This window comes from Rosa chinensis, chromosome 2 (genome assembly GCF_002994745.2).
Source record: "Rosa chinensis cultivar Old Blush chromosome 2, RchiOBHm-V2, whole genome shotgun sequence".
Classification (NCBI taxonomy): domain Eukaryota; kingdom Viridiplantae; phylum Streptophyta; class Magnoliopsida; order Rosales; family Rosaceae; genus Rosa; species Rosa chinensis.
This window is the reverse complement of record NC_037089.1, coordinates 6,768,761-6,794,646: the sequence shown is the minus strand read 5'-3', so window position 1 is coordinate 6,794,646 and position 25,886 is coordinate 6,768,761. Positions and strand designations below refer to the sequence as shown.

Sequence of the window (25,886 nt, the reverse complement as noted above, 5' to 3'; positions counted from 1 at the left end):
CATACTTGGTCAATCTATCAACAACCACCAGTATGACCGTTTTTCCAGAAGAGCTAGGTAAGCCTTCAATGAAATCCATGGAGATATTGGTCCAGGCTTTATCCGGAATGGCGTTAGGTTGCAAAAGACCAGGTGGATGTATGGTCTCATAGTGATTTTGCTGGCAAACGTGACAAGCAGCCTGACAAGACCATCCGTTTGAAGATGTATTCAAGTTTTCGAACATAATACCTAATCACAATTTACATATTCTACAAGGAGCAAATGATTGGTAGTTTAAGAACCAAAAAAATGATTGTTAGTTTGTTACACCTCACATTAAGCTGAATTAGGCGATTAGCATCGATCAGTAGTTGTGGACTACATAAAGGCAGCTCTGCATCAGAAGACATAGCTTAGCCGCCATGATTTTGATAACTGAGTGATACCAATTATTCTGGGGCAAACATGTCCTTAACCTGTCCTTTTCTTCACTAATTATGAGCAAATCCCCGATTATTGATAATTGAAACGAGTGAATAATGTCAAGTGTACCATCTTTTCATGTACGACTTAATTAACGATCTAATGAAAACTTACTTAATTAAGATATGGTATGTAATATTTCTTAGATTAATCCGTGCATGCTTCTCATGTAATAGTCAATTAACAATCTGGATCTGAATCCCTCATCTCTACTAGTCTAATTTGGATTAAAAATCAAGCTCATGCATTTGGGAATAATTTAATTTATGCTTGTCCCACGTGTTGTGAAAAATAATTATCTTACTCGATTATTATGTCAGCAGCTGCCTATAACTTATATATAAGCGGTCCTGTACTAACTTGGGTACCAAAGTCAGCTGTGAAGATCGAGAAGCAGAGACTGGTAATTTCCATTTCCCTTCTTGCTGCCCTCAAATTCTTTAACTTCATTTGGTGCTGATCGCTTAACCAAGTTTACTCTTCACAAAAATCGCAGTGCAAAACTAATCTTGGAAGAACATGGCAGAGGCTGCACAGATGCTAGGTAAGAAATTTCATTATCTCACTCATATTTTAGCAATTTGACATAGTACATGCTTGTATGTGTTTGTCTGTGTGTGTGTGTTTTGTATTTTTCATCAAAATAAGAAATCTGAAACCCTGAACTATTTTATCTGTGTGGCTAGATCACTCTCACCAAGTTAGCAATTGTTTTGAGAAAATTAGTTAATGGTGGTTGCTTTCACTGTTTCAGTGAGCCAGAAGCAGAAAATGGTTGTAACCAACAATCATGGTGAAAAGCTTGTCGGCTTATTACATGAAACCGGTTCAAGGGAGATTGTGATCTTGTGCCATGGAGCCCGAGCCTCCAAGGTTGGGTTTTGTGATTGTTTTTATGTCTTTCTAGAGCTTAATTTGTACAGACTGAGTAGGAATTGATAAGCAGATGACTTGAGCTGTTTTCGCTAATATTTCGTTAATGAAACTTGACATTACTATGGAGTGACTGTAGACAACATTGATGCGAACCACCTAATTCATTCAGTCTAGGTAAACTTTTACAGCTTATGTCTCTTGATTTTCCAGGACCACTTTATTATAGAGAACCTTGCTGTTGCATTGGAAAAGCAAGGAATTAGTTCCTTCCGTTTTGATTTCGCTGGAAATGGGTAAGGCAGTAGTATTTGTTTTATTTTAACTTGTTGAACTTCAGAGGTTTTTGTGATAATTCAGTTGTGTGGACCTAACTAATCAATCTCATAGTTCTTGTAATGTCTTGGGAAATTCCGATCTATGCCTTACAATGTTGCTGATTGAGTTGTGTTCTTTTGGTTTCAGAGAAAGTGAAGGCGCCTTTCAAGTTGGTCACTTGAGGAGAGAAGCTGATGACTTGCATGCTGTAATCCAACACTTCTCTGGATCAAACCATGTAGTTAATGCAATTTTCGGGCACAGTAAAGGTGCGTAATTTTCTTTGATACTTGATAGATCCCTAACTGCTGATATTGGGTGAAACAATATTGAGAATACCGTATTGCTAGTTTGCTACACAATGTTACTTCAGGAGGCGCTGATGTGCTCCTGTATGCTTCAAAGTATCATGACATTCCTACGGTTGTCGAAGCTTCTGCACGCTATGACCTAAAGAAAGGCATTGAAAAACATCTGGGGAAAGACTTTATGGAGAAGATCAAAAAGGAAGGATTCATTGATATTGGTAATATGCTATCCATAGTTTATGTGTGGCAGACAAAGAGGTTTAGAAATAGTAGAACTTATAGTTGTGATCTGTGAGTCTAAATTTGTAGCTAAAAGATAAATGCAAAAGACTACAAGCTTTCAGTAGGGGAAGAGTGAATTTCACACAGTTGGTCAATGCTATGCTTGCAGGAAGTCCTAAATTTCGGGTGACTGAGGAAAGCTTGATGGACATCCTAAGCACTGATATGCGTGAATCGTGCCTCAAGATTGACAAAGATTGCCGGTAAGCAAACTGAAATAAACTGTTTCTAGATTGTTCATATGTTTCCTTCTCTGTTTTATTTTTCATTTCTTGCATCTTCTGCATGACTAAATTTATTGGGGATTCTGTTATACAGGGTGCTAACAGTCCATGGATCTGCTGATGAGATCGTTCCAGTTGAAAATGCATTTGAGTTTGCCAAGATCATACCTAACCACAAAATACATATTATAGAAGGAGCTGATCATTGTTACAAATTGCATCAAGCCGAGTTAGACACAGTTGTTGTGGACTTCATAAAAGCAGCTCTGCAGCAGGACAAGGCTTCTTCCAACTAGCTAGGTACTGTATGCCAGTCAATCAGCATTCAAATTAATGTTGTGCATGTTTCCTGTGTCATAAGATTGATGATTATTCTTATCTTGTGAGGCTGAGTTCTTCTTCGAGTCTATTTTCCATCATAAGATGTCGAGTTTTTTGTCTTTCCATGATCTGGTGCATGAAATAATAGTGAAGATCTTCATGATCCAAATTCCAACATCATTGCCCCATGAATCGATGAAGTAGTTTCCTCATAATGTTATCATCAATCAACACAAATTTGAGAAATTTGTCTTAAGAGCTGCATTAGTCAAGTCAAAATGTTGCAGTTCACTCTGCATTTTTATTACAAAAATAACCAAATTCAATCAAGAACATGGTCTGTAACAAGGAAAGTATTCACATTAAGTTGATTCCAAGAATCAAGGTGAACAAGTAAAAAGATGTGAAAATGTCTCAGTCTACCTGGACTCGATTTTGTGAATACATCGCTTGATATAGAAGGCAATCAACAGATATAAGACACAGTGACATTGATAATAGATTGACAGATTGTCAAGGAGCGATGAGCAACAGATTCTGAATAATTACAGGCTAAGTAACAGATTAAAAAAGTAGATTAATTATTAGAATGATATCAATAACTAAGATGATATCTTGTAACATGAAACGACAGAAACATCAATACATCATGTATACTCTAAAATTTTCACCAATTAACATGCAACATTACATCAAACTCACTCCGCTATTTCATCGAAACTCAGTTTGTGCAAGTGTCACGTTTTCGATATGTGATTCTCTAAGTCCTAGCAACTCCGACAATTTACGTCGATCAACACTCAAATAACGCGAATCTTCCATATATCTCATCTGGGTCGACGAGTAGAATGTGCAAACTTCATTGCGCACGCCATTGTTCTATCCACAGGATGGAGGTTTCCATCGATGAGCTGCTTTTTCCTTTCCAATCATGATGAACTCTCCATGGTTTGTCGACCATTTCCTTCCATGCAAATATCAAGAACAGCTAAGAAGTTTCCTAAATGCAGTTGGCAACTTGGCATGTGACTCCCAAAGACAAAATCAACACTACCACTTGCGTGTCAGACATATTTGGATTATAAAAGCGTCGTGACATTGTTGGGTTTGGGCTTGGCTTGCACAGTTTGGTCTCCCACATTTCTGCTCATCTTTGACTTTCGTTAAACTATAAAAGCTCCCCCACTTCCTTCTGCCGGGAATCAGATTCCAGAGAGCTTTGCTTTATTTTAGTCAAGAACCTTCACCAAATAGCAGCAGCACAATCATCTCGTGGAAAAATGGCAGAGGCAGCCCAGAACCCAGGTAAGATTTTCCATCACACGTGTCTGTATATTAAGAAGCTGATTCAGGAACATTAAGTTGTGTAAGAATCTTAGCCTATCAGATTTTCTATTTAGTTGTTGACAAGTTTTCAACTTTGTACGAAATTTAATGGTTGCTTTTGTGAATTGGACTGTTTTAGTGAGCCAGCCAGAGAAAGTAGTAATAACTAACAGACATGGTGAAAAGCTTGTGGGATTATTGCATGAAACCGGTTCTAAAGAGCTTGTGATCTTGTGCCATGGAGCTCGATCCCACAAGGTTGGTTATTGTAGATTAATTAATTGCTTTCTTTTTTATTTATATACTTTAGTTGATTTTTGGAGTTTGTCTGTAATTTGTTGGCAACATTCATGAAACATCTGATAAATTGGTACAATTTGAAGTATGGGAAAGTTTTCATAGCCTGTGTGTCTTGATTTGCAGGGAGATAATATTATGACTAAACTTGCTCTTGCATTGAAAAAGGAAGGAATTAGTGCTTTCTGTTTCGATTTTGCTGGAAATGGGTTAGTCTGTGGTAAAACTTCAAAAGTTCTTAGATTTAACTGGATTTTTGAATAATTTGTTTGGCACCTCTTTAACATCGTAGTTATAGGCTTGGCTTGGTGATTAATATGTTCTTATTTTGGTTGTGGTATTTTGGATTTCAGAGAAAGTGAAGGCACCTTTCAGTTTGGTCAATACTGGAGAGAGGTTGATGACTTGCATGCTGTAGTCCAACACTTCTCTGGGACAAACCATACAGTAAGTGCAATTCTTGGCCACAGTAAAGGTGCGTTGGTTCTTGCAGACTATCAATGTGTGAAATCACTGTAATTAGATAGAGGGAAAACAAGTTCAGTTTAAATGACATTCATGAAACTTGTTAATGTGTTGGCATCTTACTTGATTGTGCACCATAAGTTGACTTTGTATCAACCAGATCTTAGCAGCTCAGCTTCTAGCAATTTGTTACCGTTTTGATATTGGATAACTCTGTATTGAAAATATTATATAATATTACTGCAGGAGGGGATGAGGTGCTTCTGTATGCTTCTAAGTATGGTGACGTTCGCACGGTTGTCAATGTTTCTGGGCGTTATGATCTGAATGGAGGCCTTGAGCTACGGTTAGGGAAAAACTTTATGGAAAGGATCAAGAAGCAAGGATACTTGGATATTAAGGACAAGACAGGTACCGATAAAAGAGCCGAGAGGGGCATGGACATATCATCATTCAGCTCTTATGGCATTTTCTCTCCTCAGTTTCTTGACATTGGCTTTGTTGCTATGCTTGTAGGAACTTTCGATTGTCGTGTGACGGAGGAAAGTTTGCTGGACCGCATGAATACTAAAATGCATGAATCATGCCTTAAGATTGCCAAAGATTGCCGGTAAGCAAACTGTTATTAATCCTCTCTTCTTCTGTTTTCCTTACCTTTTTCTTATTTATTTTTTTGGATTTTTCTTATGCATGACCAAGGATATTGGTGATTCTGTATGTGCAGTGTTTTGACAGTCCATGGATCTGATGACGACGTGATCCCCGTTGGAGATGCACTGGAGTTTGCCAAGATAATACCTAACCACAAGTTACATGTTATACAAGGAGCTGATCATTATTACAGCGATCACCAAGCTGAGTTAGCGTCAACTATTTTGGAATTCCTTAAGGCAGCTTTCCAAGAGGACAAGACTACTTCCAACTAGATACCGTAGGCCAAGCAGTATATAAGTTCCACAAGGTTTATGGCCTTGTATTGTTTGTAGAAAATTTGATGATATCAGATTGTCAGACAATATGGAGTCGTGCTTTTCCCTTGTATTGTGCTTAATAACAGAATCCTCTTATTATCACTGGGGGCTACCTTAAAATTTTGTGACGACAAATACCTCATATGCGAAGCGATTGCAAGTTAAATTCTGCATTTCTGCAGCATCAAACACCAAATATAATGAAAAACATTATTAAAGTTGATTTTCTTTTCTCCATTGCCTCTAATTTATAGCATTGTCTTGTTATAGTGAATATAAAAGAAGTAGCTCGAACATCTGTCTATATTAGAGCACCTAATTTGCCTGATGACTGATGGGCCAATTGCAGTTGAATCTTTATTAATGCGTTTTCCTTCAAAAGCACAAAAGAGAGAGAAACATCAAACATATTTTGGCAGCATAAACTGGCTAACTACCAGTAATGTGGCACAAATCATTCTATTTACAATCAACTTACAATGAAAACTGCGGTGCCAACATCTTGTTTTCTTCGGCAATATGAAGCTCTTTATCTTCTTTACAGACATCTACAATCTTCACCTCTGAAGTATCAATAGTTGAATTGCTGGATAGATAGTAGCTGATATACCTCATTGCTGGCTAAATAAATGCTTGGACCTCTGCGATCATTTTGAGGAGTTTACGAAATATCAAGAACCATTCTTTTGTGCCAACTCGTGCATTCCCTCAGCTATGTAGAACTACTCATGCTCTTTGCAAACACCAGCAATGTCATCTCTGAATTAACAATCAGCTGGTGGAATACTAAACTGGTTCAACAACCTCATGTTCATCACAGTTATCCTCATTGCCACTATCATATACTTCAAGATATGCTTCTTCCCCTTCGTCCTGGTTCAAGATAAATCAGAAGCAACTTAGTATATCAATTCAATCTACAGAACCTGTTCAGATTATAACATCTATGAAATCTGTAGAAACCACAAAACTAGAGAAGTAGAAATTATAAAGAGGTAACAGAAAACAATCTGTTTCCTACTTAATCCAAGACTAAAATAGCATCCTTCACATGATGGTAGATACTGAATTAGAATTACTGCAGACCAGAAATAGTAGTGCATACTGGCAATCTAACACGTCATTTTTACATAAGAGGCACGTTGTACTAACTCATAGTGGGATAGAAGGGTCATGTACCTCTTCACTGTCACTGGAGAAAAGAGAATCATCTAATGTTGAACGCAAGGTTCTTCCATCATCAACCATCCTCTCATTTTCCATTTCCTCCTGAATAGCAGAAGAAGAAAAAATAGATTACAAGTAATGAAACTACATAATTACCAATTTACCATATACCAATTTCTATGAAGCAATGCATTACTTACTAGTTCAGATTTCAACAACTCAATTCTCTCCTGTAAATCTGAGAGATGATGCTTCAATCCCTGCAAAAGATATGAAATGTATAAGAATTAAATAATAGTAATTTCTTATGAAGAAATATCAAACGCAACTATTTAGTTATAAGGTTACCTCGCGTCTCTGTAGTTCAATTGACCGAGCTAATGCCTGTCTTCTTGTCAATAGATTCCTAGGCCTTAATGGAAGAGGACATTGATAGTTCTTCCCACGATATACAATAATTGCATACCCTTTGGTAGTTTTATCTAGAGATACTAGCAGCCCGCCACTCTCTGCTTCCAAGGAGATTGCTATATGCTTGACTTGCTGAAAACTTTTTCCTCTCACTATTATCTTCACCAACTCTCTATGTTTCCAGTGCAAGTGCATGTTCTCTATGGTACCAGAGTAAACCTCTCGCCTCCCTGAAACAGAAATCACTCAGCATATGGCTCACCCCTAAAAATTCATCAAAATTGAAAGCACAGCTGTGGAAGTAGTTCTTACCTAAAAGTAGGAAGGGTTTCATACTGAGACCAATCTTACGAAACAAGAACCTGTCCTCATCCGTTAGGATTTCCAGATCATCCGGCAGATCTGCTGGGTCCAACTTTTCCTGCACTTTTGCTAAAGCCTTCTCAGCCTTTTTGAGCTTCCCTTTTGCCTAGGACCATCCATGGTTAAAAATATGTCACAATTTGTAAAATTCTTAAAGAAGATGTCCTTTAATGTACAATACTTGACATATTGAACTTTTGACTTACAAAAGCCAGTTTCTTCTCGAGGTGTCTGACTAGCGATGCACCTTTAACCAAAGTTGAATCTCTCGTCATTTTATTGACATCTTCAATCGTCAGCTGGTTTTTCCAGCGAGTGGTCGCTGCCTTGGTCTCGGCAAGGGTTCCAGCAACCAGTTGGCCATTAGAAGCTTTTGATCTTGACTCAATGTAGTCAGAGGTCATTTGTCGTGCTTGTTCCTCCTCATCTTGTTGGAGATCTCTCAATTTTCTCCTCTCTTTCAGTACTCCAGTAACAACAGATGGCAAGAAGTCATTGCCCCTGTAAAAGACAATATAATCTTTGTTTCTAGAGAGAAGTGTACCCCCAGTCAATTTCTGCACATGTAAAATGTAACAGTCATTAGGAACAACAAAGGGTAGATAGGATTAGAACAGCTGCTAGAATAGGAAGATAGGTCAACAGTCTCCAAATGTTGGAAAGAAGGAATCAAAAGTACCACCCAATGACCCAATATATGTGTTTGTGTATTTTGTAAGTATTCTTTATATCCAAGAAGTAGCAATTAGATAAGGTTTCACCTTGAGTTCCTCTGCCATTCTTTCATTACGTGTATTCTGTACTCCGCGTTTGATGGCTATCTTTGCAATAGCACATTTCTCCCACAGCTTCACCATAGCCGTAGCCAGACCTTGCAGTTCTTTACTCCTTCCTGTGACAATTATTACATGCAAAATACTTAAAAAAGAAGAAATATTTGATTAATGAATTTAGAACCATATCATTAGGTCGTACATACCTAGAGCAAAGTGTGGAGGTGCAGCTCTAGCAAGCCTACGGAATTTTGTCATGTCCTTGTCTCTCAGACCACGTCTTACCCCATAAGGGAGAAGTCTAAAGGGTGTTTGATATCCAGGAACCACGGCAGGAAGTAAGTCAGCATCCACAGGCAATGGCTCACGGCCTATCCAATCCTTAAACCGTGGACCCAACTCATCTAACAAATGGTTTAGATCGCTCAAGTCCATGAGTTCTCTTTTAGATAAATCCTTCAAATACTTTGGAGAATTTGGGCTGAAAAATTCTGCAGTACTAGCCACATCCTTCAGTCCTACATTCTGTGTGCCATCACTCGTGACGTTATCCTCCGAGTCTTGTAACATATGTGAACCGGTCTGGCTCTGTTTGGTATATGACTTTACACACGGAAGATTGTATGATATTCCCCTGTATAACACTACTGAACTGCCTGATCTCCATATAACCAAACCTCCAGTTTTACTCTGACACAGAATAGAAGATAACCCTAAATAAGTTACCAGGACACTCAATTCTTGAACAACTTATTAACAATATACAACATAGCTATTATCAACATCATTATTGCATCTCCAATTCAAAAGAATACACACAATACTAGTCAGCTGAGACTAAAATAATCAGAACGATTCAATTGATATAGATGAAAGAGAGTAAGATATATAACAATGTACAGACACCAACCTCTAAAATGCCATGAGTTCTTTTCATGTTAAGTGAGAGTGGCTCCTCAAACTTCAACTTGACCACTTCATCCACCTTCCACTTCTCATGTATAGCATCCACCAAACCCTGTGTGATACCGGCAGCTCCGACCTTAGTCCTTTCCAGCATCCTCAAAGAAACATTCCTTAGCCTCTTCAACTCATGCTCCGGAAGGGATGCCTCAGCCGAAAGCGTATTACTCCACTTCTTTCTTGTCTTACCACCTTCCCCATTACCCAATTCACCTTCTCTTTCCCAAGGCAACCGAGTAGAAGCTCGAGAATCACGACCAGAAGACACAAAAGGTACCGCATTTTCATCATTTTCTCTATCCCCAGATAGAATTTCATCCACAGCAGCCCCAATTAAGCCTTGTGAAATCACCATCTCCTCCTTTTTTGAAACACCAACTGAAATTCCATCAATCTGTCCCTCCAATTTGCCATTTCTATGTTCAAAGCTTTTCAAAATTATTATCTTTTCCTCTTTGGAAACCCCATCAATTGCTCTCTCCAATTTCCCATTTCTATCAACGTCTTCCTCTTGCTGTTTCGAAAACCCAACTGAAACTTCATCAATTTCCCTATCCAATTTACCACTACCATCAAATTCTTGCCTAAAGTTTTTAGCTTTACTGTAACCATTAGTAGAATCAATGCCACCATGTTCAACCATGGGTTCATAAGTTTCAGGCTGATAATCAATCTGGGGATTAATGGAATCAACCTGGGGCTTAATGGGTGTGCTTCTATGAGCCCAAGGAGCATACTTTACAGAATTTGGCAAAGAAAAGCTCACTTCTTGAATAACTGGTTTAGACACTCTAACCTCTGATTCCTGACTTTCACTTTCTTCTTCTTCTTCTTCCTCTTCATCCTCTTGTTCTAATTCCTCCTGCTTCTGCCATGGAAATTTGTCTCTTGGGGAACCCACTTTCATGGACCATTTGTCCTGAATTTGCTGATAGAAGCTTGGCTTTGGCTTCCTCTTCTTCTTTGTAATAGCAACTTTGATTCTTTGGGGTTGCTGCTGCTGAGTCTCAATTTGAACAGTCTTGCATGAAACTCTGAACCTGTGAGCTCTGCATGTTCCGGAAGAGTGAAGAAAGCACTGAGGAGCATTGAAGCTAAAAGAAGAGGAACAAGTACTAGTTGGGTACACTGACGATAGAGAAAGCGCCATGGCATGGCAGTGAGCCCTTGAGTTCTATATAGTAGACCAGAAGAAATGATTTGATTTTGGGTCTAAGCTCATAGTTGGTGGGCTGGAGCAATACCTGAGGCCCAGTTGAGCCGCGAATCTTGGAACTTCAGAGGGCACAGGCTCTTCACCCTTGAGACGGGCTCCTCGGCCCATTTATAACCCAACCCACTTTCTGTTAGTTGTACTTACGAATTTTCGCCTCAAGTTAGTTGGGGCACTTCACTCTCTAGACAACTTGAAGCGGGCAAAGGAGCATGTATTGTGCAGTATGGTGTATCTGAAATCCAATCGACTAATGCTCTTGAGTTGATGAATGTATTTGACCGAAAGACTTGTTTATCTGATATATAATGTTGTAAGACGAACTAATTATTGTAAAACATACTCGTCATACACTATTGATTTGAACAAGGTAATGTTAGTTTCAAATTATGGTATTAGATTAACAAGATATTCCAATATAAAATGAACCAGTCCTTTAATTTTATTTTTTATTTTTTTATTTTTGCGATAAAGAAATAAATTACAAACCAAATCATCTAGCGCAACCACCCCTAAAAAGATCAAAATGGAAGGCGGCCCGGGGCAACTGAGAGACCCAAACAGAACGAGAAAGAGATTGTCAGCCAAAAAATTGGTTTCACGACAAACATGGCGGAAAGTGACTGAAGCAATGGTCTGTGAGATCCTGAATATCTTGAAGGATAAATTTGATTACGCTAAGGGATAGAAGAGGTCCGATTGAGGGTGTCGATTAATTAGGATCTTGGAATCACCTTCTATTTTACAATTAAATGAGCTACTGATCTACAATACTCTCGTACTGCTGCTTACACTAGATCAAATTTCCTCCTCAAGTTAAACTTTCCAGTTGGTTTCTTATATGTGACAAGTCAAAGACTCGATCCAGATTACATCACTTGTCATAGGATATTCCTCCTACTTGTGCTTTTTGTGACCAACATGAAGAATCTTTGGATCATCTTTTTGTTACCTGTCCTTTACTTTGGATGTTTGGTCCCTTTCTGGAATACCAACTAGACCTCTTGTTCATCTTCCTCATTTTTTGAATTGGCTCGATGCTTTCATATTACAACCCCATGCTATGGAAAATCTTGCTCAATGCATAATGCTTGCTCACTCTATTTGTACAGCTCGAAATCAACTTATTTTCAGAAATCATCTTTATTTTGCTGCTGATGTTGCCTTTGGAGTGGCTAAGGCGTTGCAATTGTATCTTAAGGCCAATTCCACAATACTGACCCTTAAAGCTTCTTCTTCTGCCTCTATTAAATGGAGGCCTCCCGACGTCCTTGAAGCTCAATTTTGATGGTTTTGTTTTCCCTGTCAATCGAGCAGCTACTGGCTTTGTGGTTCGTAATTTTGATGGTCATTCTCTGCTTGCTCTGAGTAAAAATATTGGTCATATGGACATCCTTGTAGCTATAAGGTTTAGGGTAATTAATTTCCCTCTGTGGTACCTTAGGTATGGCCAATTATATGTTGGCGTGAGTCATGCCATGTAATTAGGATTGTGAATTTTGTGTATTATTAGGATTATTCTCTTGTAATTAGTTTCCTAATAGGTCTTGTAATTAGTTTCCTAATAGGTCTTGATGTATATTGTTTGTATATATACTCCGTTCTTGGAGAAGGTAAAACATATCAGAAAATTCTCAATCTCTTATTCCTTTGTTCTGTTTGACTTGGTATCAGAGCCGAGATCCATTCGGACTCGGTTTGTTCTTTCCACTGCGAATATAGGGTTCTTTTGATTCAGTCCTTTTTTATTTGGTTGAATTGGTTCTTTTGGGTCGGTTGATTCTCTTGCCTTGGTTCTTCTTGTCGAATTGGTTCTTTTGCTTTTGCAAGTCGTGAATTGGTTCTTTTGCTTCTACAAGTTGATTTCATCCTTTGTCCATCAGTTCATCCTTTTTTTTGTTCTTGTGTCCGTCCATATCCATCCTGGTTCTTTGGTATTCTTTTGTTACAATTTGTAGGGTCTGAAAAAGAGAAAAAAAAAAAAAAAAAAAGATGGTGGATTTGACTCTTACCGACGGGAATATTGGAGGATCTCAGAATGGAGGGGTGAACTCTGTGGCCCGTGAGGTTGTGATTGTTCAGAATGTGACAGATAATTCAAGTTTTGGTGTAAAGCTCGATGGCACCAATTATCAGTTATGGCAGAGGCTTATGAAGATCCATATTCAGGGGATTGGAAAGTGGAGTTATGTTACCGGTAGTGCAGCAAGACCTGCTGCAGGACCAAAAGCCGATGAATGGGATACGACAAATACTAATGTGATGGGAATTCTTCTCAAGGCTATGACTCCGGAGGTAATGAGGTTATTTGCTAACTATGATTCTCCCAAAGCAATTTGGGATTCTGTTGCTGCTACATATTATGATGGGAGTGACTTTGCTCGTGTTCATGAATTGAATGTCAAAGCTTTCAAAATAACTCAGAGTGGATAGCCTGTTGCAACCTTTTATGCGAATTTGAAGACAATTTGGCAAGAACTTGATCAGAGAAACCCTAATCCTATGACTTGTGAAGTTGATATTAATTCCTATCGGACTGAGCAGGACAAGATGAGTGTCCATATTTTTCTTGCTAGCCTGGACCCTCACTTTGAAGGGGCAAAGAATGAGTTATTGCGTCTTGCAACTCCACCTACATTGGAACAAGCTTTTGCCTATATCCGAAGAGATGAAGGTAATAAGGCTGCCGCTCAGAACCTTCATACTGAAATTTTTGGTTTAGCAATCCATGCTACACCTCCACCTCAACCTCAGATTGGGAATTCTACCCTAGTTTCATCTCAGAGTCAGTATCAGCCACGGAATTAGGGATATCAGCAGAACCAAAATTATAATCAAATGTCTTGCAACTATTGCAAGGAAGTTGGCCATTTCAAGAATCAATGTCCTAAGCTGCGAAGGTTTAATTACAACAACTCTGGTTGGAGAGGAGGCAATAATACTGGAGGATGTGGAGGACGTGGTGGTGGTCAAAGAGGCAAAGCGACAGTCCAATTGGTGCTAGAACTTGACTTCTACGGCATTGCAGGGCAAGATCCCTCACATGGTAATGTTTCCTTGACTAAGGGAACTCGAGGTAAAATTGGTGTTGCTTTACATGTTTCTGACTTTACTAGTAGTGATCCATGAATAATTGATTCTGGTGCGTCTGACCATATGACCTATGATAAGTCCTTCTTTATGTCTATGTCATCCCCTTCTATATCCCATGTTTCTAATGCGAATGGTGCGTCTTTTCCAGTCTTTGGTATTGGGTCTGTTCAGGTTACACCATCCATTGTATTGCATGATGTGTTTTATGTACCCTCATTGTCTCATCATCTTTTGTCTGTATCCCAGTTGGGGTCACAAAATAAATGCTCTGTAACCTTTTATCCAATGTATGTTATTTTTCAGAATCTGTGCACCAGGGTGATCATGGGCAAGGGAGACCTGAGGGGGAGACTGTTTCACTTGGATTGCATGTACGCAGAGCCAACACAAGCACCGGAACAGCCTTTAGCCCTGACATTGAATTCTGACAGATTAAGTGAGCTATGGTTGTGGCATAGGCATTTGGGTCATCCATCTTTTGGAGTTATGAAGAAGTCCATGCCTTCATTGTTTCTGGGAGTTAGTGAGTCTAGCCTGCATTGTGAAACTTGTGCTTTGGCTAAGAGTCATAGGTCTAGTTATCCTTCGAGTTTTCATTCTAGTACTATGCCTTTTGAGTTAATTCATTCAGATGTATGGGGTCCTTCCAAACATTCTACCCTTTCTGGAATGCGATATTTTGTGTTATTCATTGATGACTTTACTCGATTATCCTGGGTGGTTTTACTTAAGTCCAAAGATTATGTTTTCTCTGCTTTTACAGCATTCCATAAGCTTGTTCGTACTTAATATGATGCTCATGTTAAGGTCTTTCGTTCCGATAATGGGGGTGAGTTTGTCAATCATTCTTTTCATGAATATTTCCAACACCATGGCATCATACATCAAACTTCATGCCCACAGACACCTGAGCAAAATGGGGTGTCTGAACGGAAAAATCGTCATCTTCTGGACATGGCTCGGTCTCTTCTACATAGTGCTAACATGCCTAAGTATCTTTGGGGAGAGGCCGTATTGTGTGCTTCTCATCTAATCAATCGTCTTCCGTCTGTCCCTCTTCAAGGTCGTGTCCCACTTGAGGTCCTGTCTCACTATGTTTCTATTCCATCTTCTAATACTCTTCCTGCTCGTGTATTTGGTTGTATTGCTTATGTTCATCTATATAAGAATCAGAGGTCAAAGTTGGATGCTAGAGCCCTTAAGTGTGTGTTTGTGGGGTATGGTTCTCATCAGAAAGGTTACAAATGTTATCATCCTCAATCCCAGAAGTTTTATGTCACCATGGATGTTACGTTCAGTGAAGATGCATGTTATTTTTTGCCTCCTATGACTCCTCATCAGGGGGAGAAGTCTTGTTATTATGAAGATTTGTTTAGTGGGCAAGATGGGAGACTAGCATCCGAGTTCTCAAGGCTGGAGTGTTTTAGAACGGAACTTGAAAAAGAGGACAGCAGCCCACTGAATGGAGAAGAGAATTTGGGTAGTCAGCTACTGACCAGCCTACCAGATCAGTCTGACCGGTCGATTGAAGAGGAAGTTTCTGATTCTATTTCCGATGAAATTCCTGATGTCACCAATGTCGTTTTGAACAGTTCTTCTGTCTCTCCCTCTCCTTCAGTGGTCTCGCCTGCTCAATCGTCACCCGAGGTATGTTCTAATCATTCTTTATCCAATACTCCTTCTGTGTCAACTAGTGTTCCTTCTTCTGTGTCAGATATTGTTCCCACCAAAACTTTGTCTAGTCGTTCCACCCGTGGTCAACCCCCGAAGCACTATGAACCTACTCTAAATGCCAAAGCTAAATACCCCGTTGCTAATTATGTGTCGACCCATAGGCTGTCTAAACCGTATGTAGCCTTTGTGAATCAATTATCTTCTGTGTCCCTCCCTAGTAAAGTGCAGGATGCAATGAGGGATGAGAAGTGGATGCAAGCAATGACAGTCGAAATGGATGCTCTTGAGAAGAATTGTACGTGGGAGCTAGTATCATTACCACCCGGGAAGAAGACAATTGGTTGTCGGTGGGTGTATACTGTGAAACACAATTCAGATGGATCGGTGGACAGGTATAAGGCAAGACTAGTAGCTAAAGGCTATACTTAGAAGTATGGAGTGGATTATGATGAGACATTTGCACCAATGGCCAAAATTAACACAATTCGGGTACTTCTTTCGTTAGCTGCTAATCTTGATTGGCCTTTACAACAGTTTGATGTTAAGAATGCATTCTTGCATGGTGATTTACATGAAAAGGTTTATATGGATTTGCCTCCTGGATATGGTACTTCTACTGGAGAGCAGGTGGTGTGCAGATTGAAAAAATCTCTTTATGGTTTGAAGCAGTCTCCCAGAGCTTGGTTTGGCAGGTTCACCAAGTTCATGAAGAAAATTAGCTACCGACAAAGCAATTCAGATCACACCTTGTTCCTTAAACATCGGTGTGGTAAAGTGACTGCCTTGATTATTTATGTTGATGACATGGTTGTGATAGGTGATGACTTTGAGGAGATTCAAAGGTTACAAGGTCAGTTATCTTTAGAATTTGAGATGAAAGATTTGGGTAATTTGAAATATTTCTTGGGAATTGAAGTTGCTCGTGGGAAGGATTGTATTGTGTTGAGTTAGAGGAAGTATGTTCTCGACTTGCTGGCAGAAACAGGTATGCTTGACTGTCAACCTGTTGATACTCCTATTGAGCAAAATCATCGGTTAGCAGAGTACTTGGATCAAGTACCTACAAATAAAGCAAGATACCAGAGGTCAGTTGGCCGGTTGATTTATTTGTCCCACACTAGACCAGATTTAGCCTATGCTGTTAGTGTGGTGAGTCAGTTTATGCATAATCCCAGTAAGACTCATATGGATGCTGTATTTCGTATTTTGCGGTATTTAAAGTCTGCTCCAGGGAAGGGATTACTCTTTTCAAAACACTATGCCAACAAATCTATCAGACGACAGACATTGACTATCGTCTGATATGAAGAAAATCTGTCGTCTATTAAGCTGATATCTGATTGACGTTCAGACGACGGGTATAGCCCGACATCAGAAGTTCACTCAGACGACAGACACCTAAAAAAAATCTGTCGTTTGAATGTGCTTAAATATGCACAAATTGTAAGTATATGTGGTTAGATATCAAATAGAACGACAGTCAAATGTTGTTGTTGTCAACTCTAGCAACAGACTTTACAAATAATCTGTTGTTTGTTTTAATCTGAGACGACAATAAATGTCGTCTGAATGTGTAGAATTTCAATGTTCCTTTGCTAAATTTGTTGTGTGAACTTTATTGAAACAACATCCGCTGTTAGTTATCTATTGTATCTCTTGTTGTAAAAAGACAGTTAAATGTCCTTTGAATGTGTAGATGCTTGTAGTATCTTTGGTCTTTCTGTTGTATGTACTTGTTTCAAACAACAGTTGTTGGTAACTTTCTATTGTTTAATATTATCAAAAAAGACATATATATAACTTCCAAAGTACTATCATATATCCCAATGATGAAAAAGTCATACTCAAATCATAAAATACAATCTGTTAACAGCAGTATAAACTAATATACTCCATTGATAAAAATTTCAGCACGGTTGCTCCAACCTCCTCAAAAGGTCCTTCATGAAGAGTGTACTTGTCCCATGAGTAATCAGCAGTGTATCTACTGCCTTGGTCAAAGACATCACAACTTGTTTTCTACTTGCCTTCTGCAGACTAAGGATCATCTCTGCTTCCTGACCATTTCTGCCCTGATAGATCTCTGCTTCCTAAGTAAGGACCATTTTTCTGTGACAACATCAACCAACATTATTTCAGTTACCATTGGACTAAACAAATGAAATACAGACAAAAAACTTTTAATACAAGTCAAATTTTATGGTAGCTTCATTCAATGACAGAAGTTGAGTGAAGAGATCTGCTCCAATTGGTGATTCCTGCAGCTTACACATGTTAGAAGCAATGAATTATACTATAATGCTTATGCGAAAGAACATGCACGAATAATGAAACATTATACAATAACAAAGACTCTGATGGTCTGATGTTAAAAGTAACATGGTACTCCAAAAATTTTCCTGTGACAAATCTCAATACCAAACTTGTTTTCCCAGCTCCAATGTCCCAAGAAGCACCTGCGAAATCCATAATATAGTGAATCAACCAACATCTATTCCTCTTGCTGATGTTCAATACTAAATTTTTAAAGCACAAAATGTAACAATACAAAGGGAAGTGCTTTTCCACAGGAAACTAACTTTTGGGCATAGACAAAATTCTGAATTCCTAAATGGTAGTCAAAGAGGTAACTTGAGAACATAATTTGATCATGGATCCTCACAGAACTCGATTGCTTTCCCTAAACAAACATATCATGTATATATTAAACAAGAATAGATTGTCAATCAGTATTAGGCCAATTCATGCATACAAATGAATGAAAGAAAAAAAAGGAAGACATACCCATCAGCTTGGCTTGTATATTCTTATTGCCTGTTCTTGCCATAATCGCTTACATGATCAAATTTCTCAACCAGAGGTTGTAAGGATGGAGAGACTTTTATCAGTTTGAAATTAAGTGAAAACCAAGCAAAGGCACTATAATGGGAATCAATGAGAGAAAAGTTATACCAGGGACATGCTATTGTGGGATCTGTTTTGATGTTTCCAGGGAATGTGAAGCACTTGATTAGCCTTTGAGGCTTTGACTATAGGGGATTAGTTTCTGCAAGAAGCAAAAATGGAGTGGCAATATCATTCCAAAATGACCAGTGGTTTGTTCTTTGACTGGTGCGCAGTTGATTTGCTACATGCCTTTCATCTTGTCTCTTTCTTCAGATTCTGTCATTGAATATATACTGACAAGATCTTAAAATGAAGAATTCCTCTCTGTATTAACTATAATGCAACCATTATACAGTAGCTACAGTCTCCAGAACTGAAAGTGGAGGTGGATGGTCCACAAAGTCAGCAGCAATGAAATCGCTATAATGACTGATAACACAAGCAATCACAATTTCTAAACATAATCAGTTATTCACAGAAAATAGTTTAAATTCTTTTCCAAAATAGTCTCATAATTTCTACAAAAACAAAGAAAGACAAGCTCACCAAAATCCCCTTTGGTACAGCTGAATGCTGAGTAACAACGAATTCCTAATCCGCTAACTGGCTTTGAGAAGGCAAATTCCCATGCACTGCCGAAAAAGAGGTAATACAAAAGAGAATAAATATCATTAGCGAAACCGAAAGTGAACACATAACAAAGACAAGTGACATTAAGCAAACATATACACAGTACAAAGCTATAGTTCATTAAGTTTCATAGAAGGAAAATCCATAACAATTCAAAAAGAGAAGCCAACACTTTCTTAGGTAGAATAATCCAACATCGACGTTATGAAATTGATAGGTAGCATCATAAGATAAAAGAAATAATATTACTAATTCTAGGTTGCAGCATTGGTACCTACTTCTTTCAATTATACAAAGAGAAACTTTAAACATTATATTTAGGGGTCCTATAGAAACTAGAAGAGAAAAATACACGGTCAATAATGTTAAGCATGAGCATGAGGGTGCATCTCTATAAAAGCATCCTAGTAAGGAGGGGTATCTGGTGTTCTGCCAGTTTTAGTCAAGATAGCTTAACAAGTTTGACAGTCATAAAACACGAAATGAAATTAAGGGTAATAGTCACTATTCAACAATAATTTATGAAACAGCCATGCTTACTTTGTAAAGGTCAGCAGATCCAGAAATACGAGTTGCAAAAGCTTCCTTAATAGTAATAAAGAAAAGGTTGCATCGAACCTTGAACTTGATTGCGTCCTTCGTCTTCTTGATTTTCACAGAACGGGCATCCTTCCTTCTTGCAGTCAGGAGGAAATCCTTGATCTCATGGATTTGCTTCGGCTACTGGCAGAGAAACAAAGTAATTAGAAATCATAGACATTACACTCAGTCAATTACGCACTTGAAACCATTAACTATCACAAATTTCACTCTCAAGAATGTCCATTTACACAAAATTACAATTGTGTTTTAAACAGATAATAGCAAAGAGCTATAATTGAGGAAGACAGCAACATGAGTATTATAAAGACTAGTTCTTCATATGCGGGTTCTTATCAAAACACTAATCTTATATTTCAATAGTCATGTACAGGAAAGAGAGATGACAATATCCCAATAAACCGTGAAAATTGAAAAGCCAAAAGGCACCTTTCGTATTATAATCTGGTTAAAATAGAGATCATTAAGGTCTGGAGCGTACAATATGAAAGGTTCATAGCAATTACCACATCATGCACAAAGGTTGATAGCAGACCAGAAGGTCCATAGTTTAATGATATAGGGTCTAAAACAGCAAAGGCATACACAAAATAACATCTTCCCAGATCCATAACTCTATTAGCCCAAACACAATATCACCTACTTGAGCTCCAAAAGACAAGAGTAACACTAACTGAGGCCATCCTTATAATGCAAATGATGAACAGAGGACTAAAACCCATTAACACCATTCTTAGCTATTATTTCAAAATCGCTTTTTCTCCTCTTTCTACATAAATCAAAATCCCACCTTTAAACTGTAATCAAACCAAAAAAAAAAAAATCTCATCCAAAAATCGCTGCAGTGTTTCAGAGTGCTTAACGCAACAGGGTACCTTGTTTAGGTAGCATCAAACTAAAACGAAATCTGAAAGCCACACAAAAATATACCAGCAAAACAATACAAATACAAACCCATTACACGAAATCTCAAAGTAAGGAAGAACAAGTGCAGAGACCTACGTTCATAAAAGTGGTCTATGAAGGTCTAATTAATAGTAATAAAGAAAAGGTTGCAAAAGAGGAAGAACAAGTGCAAATCTAATACTGCAATTCAAAGTTGATTCTATGCATATTTACTGATATAACACAAGCAATCCTAATTTCTAAACAGATGTTTAACACCAAATTCGACTTCAATAAAAAAACCCTAACACTTATATCTGCTTTGATAACCTTCCATCCTCAATTCGAATATAACCCAGAAAAAAAAAATCAAGATTCAAAGGAAATTTCCTATTAAAGCCCTAAATCCCCAAAACCAAAACCCAGAATCTAAGGGCTTACCAGCATAGATAAAGAACTACTGATTGACACCCATGAAATGAGCAATGAGGTTTGGATGATTTTGCGAAAAGGGGTATGAATTGGAGGGTTAGGTTTTGAAACAAAGTTTGGATTAGATGCAGATAAGGTTTCCTTTCTTTCTCGAAGAGGGGTATGAATCGAAGGGTTAGGTTTTGATTCAGTTGGATTTTTTATTTGGGTGAGAACTTCGATTTGGCGACACAAACTTGGGTTCAATTTGGGTGAGAGAAGGTAGTGTTGTGTAAGAAGAAGCTGGGAAAGGTTTAGATCGAGTTTGATAAATTTATCGGGGACAGAGAAATAACTTTAAAATTCTGCATATATCGCTTCACGTTGTGCCAAAAAAAAAAAAAAACCAAGACAAAATTCAAGGTCAATTTATCTCATTTGATGAGACGACAAATAAATGTCGTCTGAACAAAAAATAGAATAAACAGGTACAACATGAGCTGAAATCAAATTTATCTCCTTTGATTAGACGACAGATAATGTTGTGTCAAGACAAACCTAATTCTCAAAACTAACTTACCATGGTATGTTGTTATATTCAGACAACAGTTTTTTCATTGTCTGTCGTTAAAATATATCAGACGACATAAATCAACTTGTCTGTCGTCTGAGCTCTGTCGTCTGATGAGGTTATTGGCATAGTGAAACACAGTCACTTGGATGTTTCTGGGTACACAGACGCGGACTGGGTAGGTAATATTACAGATCGCAGGTCTACGTTGGGCTACTTCACATTTGTGGGTGGTAACTTGGTTACTTGGAAGAGCAAGAAACAAAAGGTGGTGGCTCGTTCTAGTGCAGAAGCAGAGTATAGAGGAATGGCCCGAGGACTTTGTGAGTTGCTGTGGTTGAGAAATTTGTTGAGGGATTTGGGGTTCAGGCAGGAAAAGGCTATGCCACTTTATTGTGATAATAAGGCTGCAATTGAAATTGCTCACAATCTTGTTCAGCATGATCGCACGAAGCATGTGGAGGTAGATCGACACTTCATTAAAGAGAAGTTGGATGGACAGATCATTATGTTTCCCTTCGTTCCTACTGAAGAAAAGTTGGCGGATATTCTTACAAAGGCTCTCTCGAGTAAAGCCTTCTATGACTCACTTGACAAGTTGGGTATCCGTGATCTGTATGCACCAACTTGAGAGGGAGTGTTAGCGTGAGTCATGCCATGTAATTAGGATTGTGAATTTTGTGTATTATTAGGATTATTCTCTTGTAATTAGTTTCCTAATAGGTCTTGTAATTAGTTTCCTAATAGGTCTTGATGTATATTGTATATATACTCCGTTCTTGGAGAAGGTAAAACATATCAGAAAATTCTCAATCTCTTATTCCTTTGTTTTGTTTGACTTTATATATTTTGGTATCTAGTCTTCAAGATAGGACAACTTTATACCTGAACTTAGGTTTCGTTTGACAGTTTGGTACTTCTGTTAATTTTTTCAGTTAAATGTAAGGATAAAATTGACATTTAAAATATATATAAAATAAAATAAAAACATGAGTTTTGTGGGTTGATGGCCATCAGCCTTGGGTCTTCATCATTTTTTGGGTCATTTGGGAGAAAATGAACATGAATGAATGCTTTTGGGTTATGTTAAAGATGATATAATTGAATTTTATATTTAGAAAATTTAGTCGTCCTGATTTGAACACTCAAGAGACTACTTTCAGTGGATTAGACATAGTTCGGTGGAGTAGTCTGGTGGGTGTTCAAATCACGATTACTATATTTCTTAAACATAAAGTTCGATTATTTTAGCTTCAAAATAACCCATAAGTATTAATTCATATCTATAAAATAATGAAGAATGGTCATCAACCCACAAAACTCATGTTTTTTTATTTTGTTTTTGTACATATATTCTAAATGTCAATTTACTCTTACATTCAATTGAAAAATTAATAGAAGTACCAAAGTGTCAAACGGAGTATAAGTTTAAATATCATATTATTCTCTTTTGAAGACTATGTACTAAAGTGTCCAATTAGTCATATCTCAAGTACCATAGAAGTAATTTATCCTCAAGTTTATATACATAATTCTAGAATAAATTGAATTATGTACCATTTTGCCGAGGAAAAAGCAGTATAGTTGCTTTCAGCCTTTCACTTGGTATGGAGCCTTGTTTTGTTATTTTATGTTGATGAGATAGGATTTTATATTATTTGTAGGGCAGCTGCACAGAGCTAAGGGGGAGCATGTCATCATGTGACTTGAGGATTATCTCATACAAATCAATGACATGCTTTTATTCACTTTCCAATATCTTAATGATTCACAGTGTGTGTGAATGTCTAGATCTTGTCTAGCAAAAATCAATGAAGACAGGATAGAACACATAAGTTGACGGAGGCCCTTTTTATGTCTCCTAGTTGCCTGCAAGCTGCATATGAGTAGGACAAGAAAATTCTACAGTGTAAGAGTTAATAAAATAATAAGGGATTTTTCATATATGTTTATGGATATACTTGGTTAATCTAGCCTTTAATTAATTTCGATGAGTACCATTATATTGTTAACTATTATTCTTTGTTGCTTCTTTTGCTACAATACCATTAGCTTAGCTAGCCAGCAACTAGTAGCTAAATGGAAATGGTATAAAGTTGTTTGCTGGCGAGCTGCTGGTTGTAGTCGACGACGGAGCTAGCTACCTATCATTATTTGACGGCGGCTAATACTTGACTGAAGTCTGAGTCTTCTCTGTGGTGGTCGGTGTATGTTGGGCTAGCTAGTGGTTAGTTTCTGTTGTTGTTTGGGTTACGATTTGGGTTTAATGTTTTTGTTTTTCTCTTGTACCCTTTATGATTACTTTAATACAATACATTATTCTTAATCAAAAAAAGAAAATAGTATACAATTCATGCCATCGATCATCCTTAAACTTTAAACTTCACATTCTACAAAAAGCGGATCGGAGGAAAACCTAGCCGCGTTGCCAGACTTATGTCCTGTCCGACAGCACGCCCTCGCGGCGTTGTCGTCAGACGGGCTCGAGGGGACATGGTGTCCATAGCAGAATGGTCTAGTCGAAGCCAGGGCTGCGGGGGGATGGCGGTACTGCCCAAGACGGTTGGTGGATCTGATGGGTTTGAGCCGGGGATGGTGTCAAACTAACATTAAGCAAGGATGATCAGCTAAACTAACATTAAGGTAATGTCAAAATGCAAAATAATTGCATTCAAACATATAATCAAGACCAAATGCTTTCCAAGCGAGACTTTTACTCGCTAGGCAATTCAATAGTTCTTTTAGCTATTTCTTTGTAACTTAAATTGATATCTGATGAAATGTCTATAAAAGTCTAAAATAAAGAAACTACTCAAAAATATAAGTTACTACTCAAAAAGTTAACGAGTATTCACGTTATTACACGAGTAAAACATGGTAAGGGTCAAGTTTTGCATTCATGTTGTTGCGATAGAGATGTTAACCGAACACAAATCATTTTCTCTGATGACCAATGACTTTTCCTCCAGCCAGATAATTGCTTCCCTGGACTAAAGAGGAAACTTGTGCCATTTTTTCTCGATCCTTTGTCTTTTGCGAGAACGTGCAAATCTTTAAGGACGGTGTCCCTATTTCCGAAAACGGTACTTTCTGTCTTGACAGTATCTTACTCCGCTCAAGTGCTAAGCGAACTAATCCAATAGCGCTTTTCTTCTGTTTAATAAGCACAGCAAAAGTGCTTTTCTCCTAATTCTCCTGTCTGGAAAATGCAACAGTAAGAGAAACACATTCATTAGTTTAAGCAGGAAGCAAGGAATTGGTTGCTGAGTCAAAATTCTATGGTGGCTGCTTCCGTTTCGGCTTCTGCTTCTGCTGAGTGCTCATGCGACTTCCATTGTCTCCCTCATCGCCTGCAGGCTGCAATGAGCTTGTTGGAAACATTCTTTGCGCTTTATTCCCAGAATCCAGCACTATGTCTTTGGAAACCCTAATTGGCTGCCCTCCTCTAAACAGATCAGAAACTTAGAGCTGTAGCTTCAATTATATCAGTGAGAAAAAAAGTGAGACTATTTCATCCTCTACTATAGACTAATAAAACAAAGTGGCAAACCCAGACAACGTAATCACTGTTCATTCATCTAATCACGTGATGAGCTACTATAAGAGGATGATTGAGTAGTGTATATAGAGTGGTCCTGTGGTGATTGATTAGGTTGGTATATGTAGGGTTGAAATATATAAGGATGCACTGTCTTTTCCATGGTCTTGTAGTGAAGAAGAGCAGAAATTTCCTTTCTTATGCTAATCAACTTTCTGCATCATTCGCAAGTCACAACTAGATGTTAAAATGGGTTCCAGTCCAACCTCTATTATATGCATGCTATACATGACAGGAATCTAAACATTGTACTCAGGAACATGGGTGCTGGCCAGCCAACTTCATATCCACAATCGACGACAGTCTTCATTATATATATTTTTTTTAAATACGACAGTCTTCATTATTAGAACTATAGAGATAAAAAAAAAAAAAAAAAAAAAAGAATTATAGAAATTGAATCCATGTCTATAGGTAAATCAAGATTCAAGATCGAGGTAAATGGAGTGGTTTATGAGATGTCGTTAGATCTTATTAAATGAGATGTAATCGCTTAAATTAAAACCTAATTAAAATAGATCCTGAGAACAAATTAAAGACTTTTTTTTATATTTTTTTATGCAGATTAACGACGCTTTGTATAAAAGAAATCAAAGCATGGTACCCGCTAGTTCTCATTTACAAAAAACCTGTGCTATCTCCATGAACTACCCCATAATTTAATTAGTTCGTGTTGGATGGTGTGACAATTAAGATAGAGATCGCTTACAGATTTAAGAAATGCCGTGTTCTTGTAATGAGTCTACTAATTATGTCTAGTTTCATATTATATACACTGCTAATAAGTTCATGAAGACT

General features: G+C 37.9%; 3 protein-coding genes and 1 long non-coding RNA gene across 7 annotated transcripts; 2 read left to right on the top strand and 2 right to left on the bottom strand.

Moving 5' to 3' along the window:
• Positions 1–725: 725 nt before the first annotated feature.
• Positions 726–2,971, top strand: LOC112187541. 2 transcript variants are annotated; one of them, XM_024326387.2, is made up of 8 exons: positions 734–868; positions 962–1,009; positions 1,220–1,338; positions 1,552–1,634; positions 1,804–1,925; positions 2,030–2,182; positions 2,356–2,449; positions 2,565–2,971. In XM_024326387.2, the coding sequence occupies exons 2-8, from the start codon at positions 985–987 to the stop codon at positions 2,764–2,766; spliced, it is 798 nt and encodes a 265-aa protein (XP_024182155.1). In that variant the 5' UTR covers positions 734–868; positions 962–984; the 3' UTR covers positions 2,767–2,971. The 2 variants fall into 2 exon arrangements, with proteins under 2 accessions (XP_024182156.1, XP_024182155.1); XM_024326388.2 differs by lacking the exon at positions 2,030–2,182 and having other exon boundaries at positions 726–868.
• An 867-nt stretch (positions 2,972–3,838) lies between these two features.
• LOC112187538 lies at positions 3,839–5,952 on the top strand. 2 transcript variants are annotated; one of them, XM_024326377.2, is made up of 7 exons: positions 3,895–4,096; positions 4,257–4,375; positions 4,541–4,623; positions 4,768–4,889; positions 5,126–5,290; positions 5,396–5,489; positions 5,604–5,952. In XM_024326377.2, exons 1-7 carry the CDS (start codon positions 4,072–4,074, stop codon positions 5,803–5,805), a joined length of 810 nt encoding a protein of 269 aa, XP_024182145.1. In that variant the 5' UTR covers positions 3,895–4,071; the 3' UTR covers positions 5,806–5,952. The 2 variants fall into 2 exon arrangements, with proteins under 2 accessions (XP_024182144.1, XP_024182145.1); XM_024326376.2 differs by having other exon boundaries at positions 3,839–4,096; positions 5,126–5,489.
• A 230-nt stretch (positions 5,953–6,182) lies between these two features.
• On the bottom strand, positions 6,183–10,692 carry LOC112187535 (CRM-domain containing factor CFM3, chloroplastic/mitochondrial). 2 transcript variants are annotated; one of them, XM_040514846.1, is made up of 9 exons: positions 9,475–10,692; positions 8,771–9,254; positions 8,553–8,683; positions 7,998–8,348; positions 7,741–7,897; positions 7,366–7,658; positions 7,218–7,277; positions 7,030–7,119; positions 6,183–6,726 (listed from the first exon to the last, which is right to left on the bottom strand). In XM_040514846.1, the coding sequence occupies exons 1-9, from the start codon at positions 10,675–10,677 to the stop codon at positions 6,637–6,639; spliced, it is 2,859 nt and encodes a 952-aa protein (XP_040370780.1). In that variant the 5' UTR covers positions 10,678–10,692; the 3' UTR covers positions 6,183–6,636. The 2 variants fall into 2 exon arrangements, with proteins under 2 accessions (XP_040370780.1, XP_024182143.1); XM_024326375.2 differs by having other exon boundaries at positions 6,183–6,723.
• Positions 10,693–17,775: 7,083 nt separating this feature from the next.
• Positions 17,776–18,582, bottom strand: LOC121051603. Its single transcript, XR_005806191.1, has 4 exons — positions 18,460–18,582; positions 18,292–18,321; positions 18,087–18,187; positions 17,776–17,963 (listed from the first exon to the last, which is right to left on the bottom strand). It is a non-coding gene; the product is annotated as an uncharacterized LOC121051603 (long non-coding RNA).
• Positions 18,583–25,886: the final 7,304 nt, after the last annotated feature.

Excerpts from the sequence above, each read along its gene's own strand:
- LOC112187535 (XM_040514846.1), bottom strand. The coding sequence starts at position 10,677 with ATGGCGCTTTCTCTATCGTCAGTGTACCCAACTAGTACTTGTTCCTCT. Across the intron at positions 8,684-8,770 it reads ACCTCCACACTTTGCTCTAG|GAAGGAGTAAAGAACTGCAA; the intron begins GTATGTACGACC and ends TAATTGTCACAG. Across the intron at positions 6,727-7,029 it reads TCTCCAGTGACAGTGAAGAG|CAGGACGAAGGGGAAGAAGC; the intron begins GTACATGACCCT and ends TTTATCTTGAAC.
- LOC112187538 (XM_024326376.2), top strand. The coding sequence starts at position 4,072 with ATGGCAGAGGCAGCCCAGAACCCAG. Across the intron at positions 4,097-4,256 it reads AGAGGCAGCCCAGAACCCAG|TGAGCCAGCCAGAGAAAGTA; the intron begins GTAAGATTTTCC and ends GGACTGTTTTAG. Across the intron at positions 5,490-5,603 it reads AAGATTGCCAAAGATTGCCG|TGTTTTGACAGTCCATGGAT; the intron begins GTAAGCAAACTG and ends CTGTATGTGCAG.
- LOC112187541 (XM_024326387.2), top strand. The coding sequence starts at position 985 with ATGGCAGAGGCTGCACAGATGCTAG. Across the intron at positions 1,635-1,803 it reads TTTGATTTCGCTGGAAATGG|AGAAAGTGAAGGCGCCTTTC; the intron begins GTAAGGCAGTAG and ends TTTTGGTTTCAG. Across the intron at positions 2,183-2,355 it reads GGAAGGATTCATTGATATTG|GAAGTCCTAAATTTCGGGTG; the intron begins GTAATATGCTAT and ends CTATGCTTGCAG.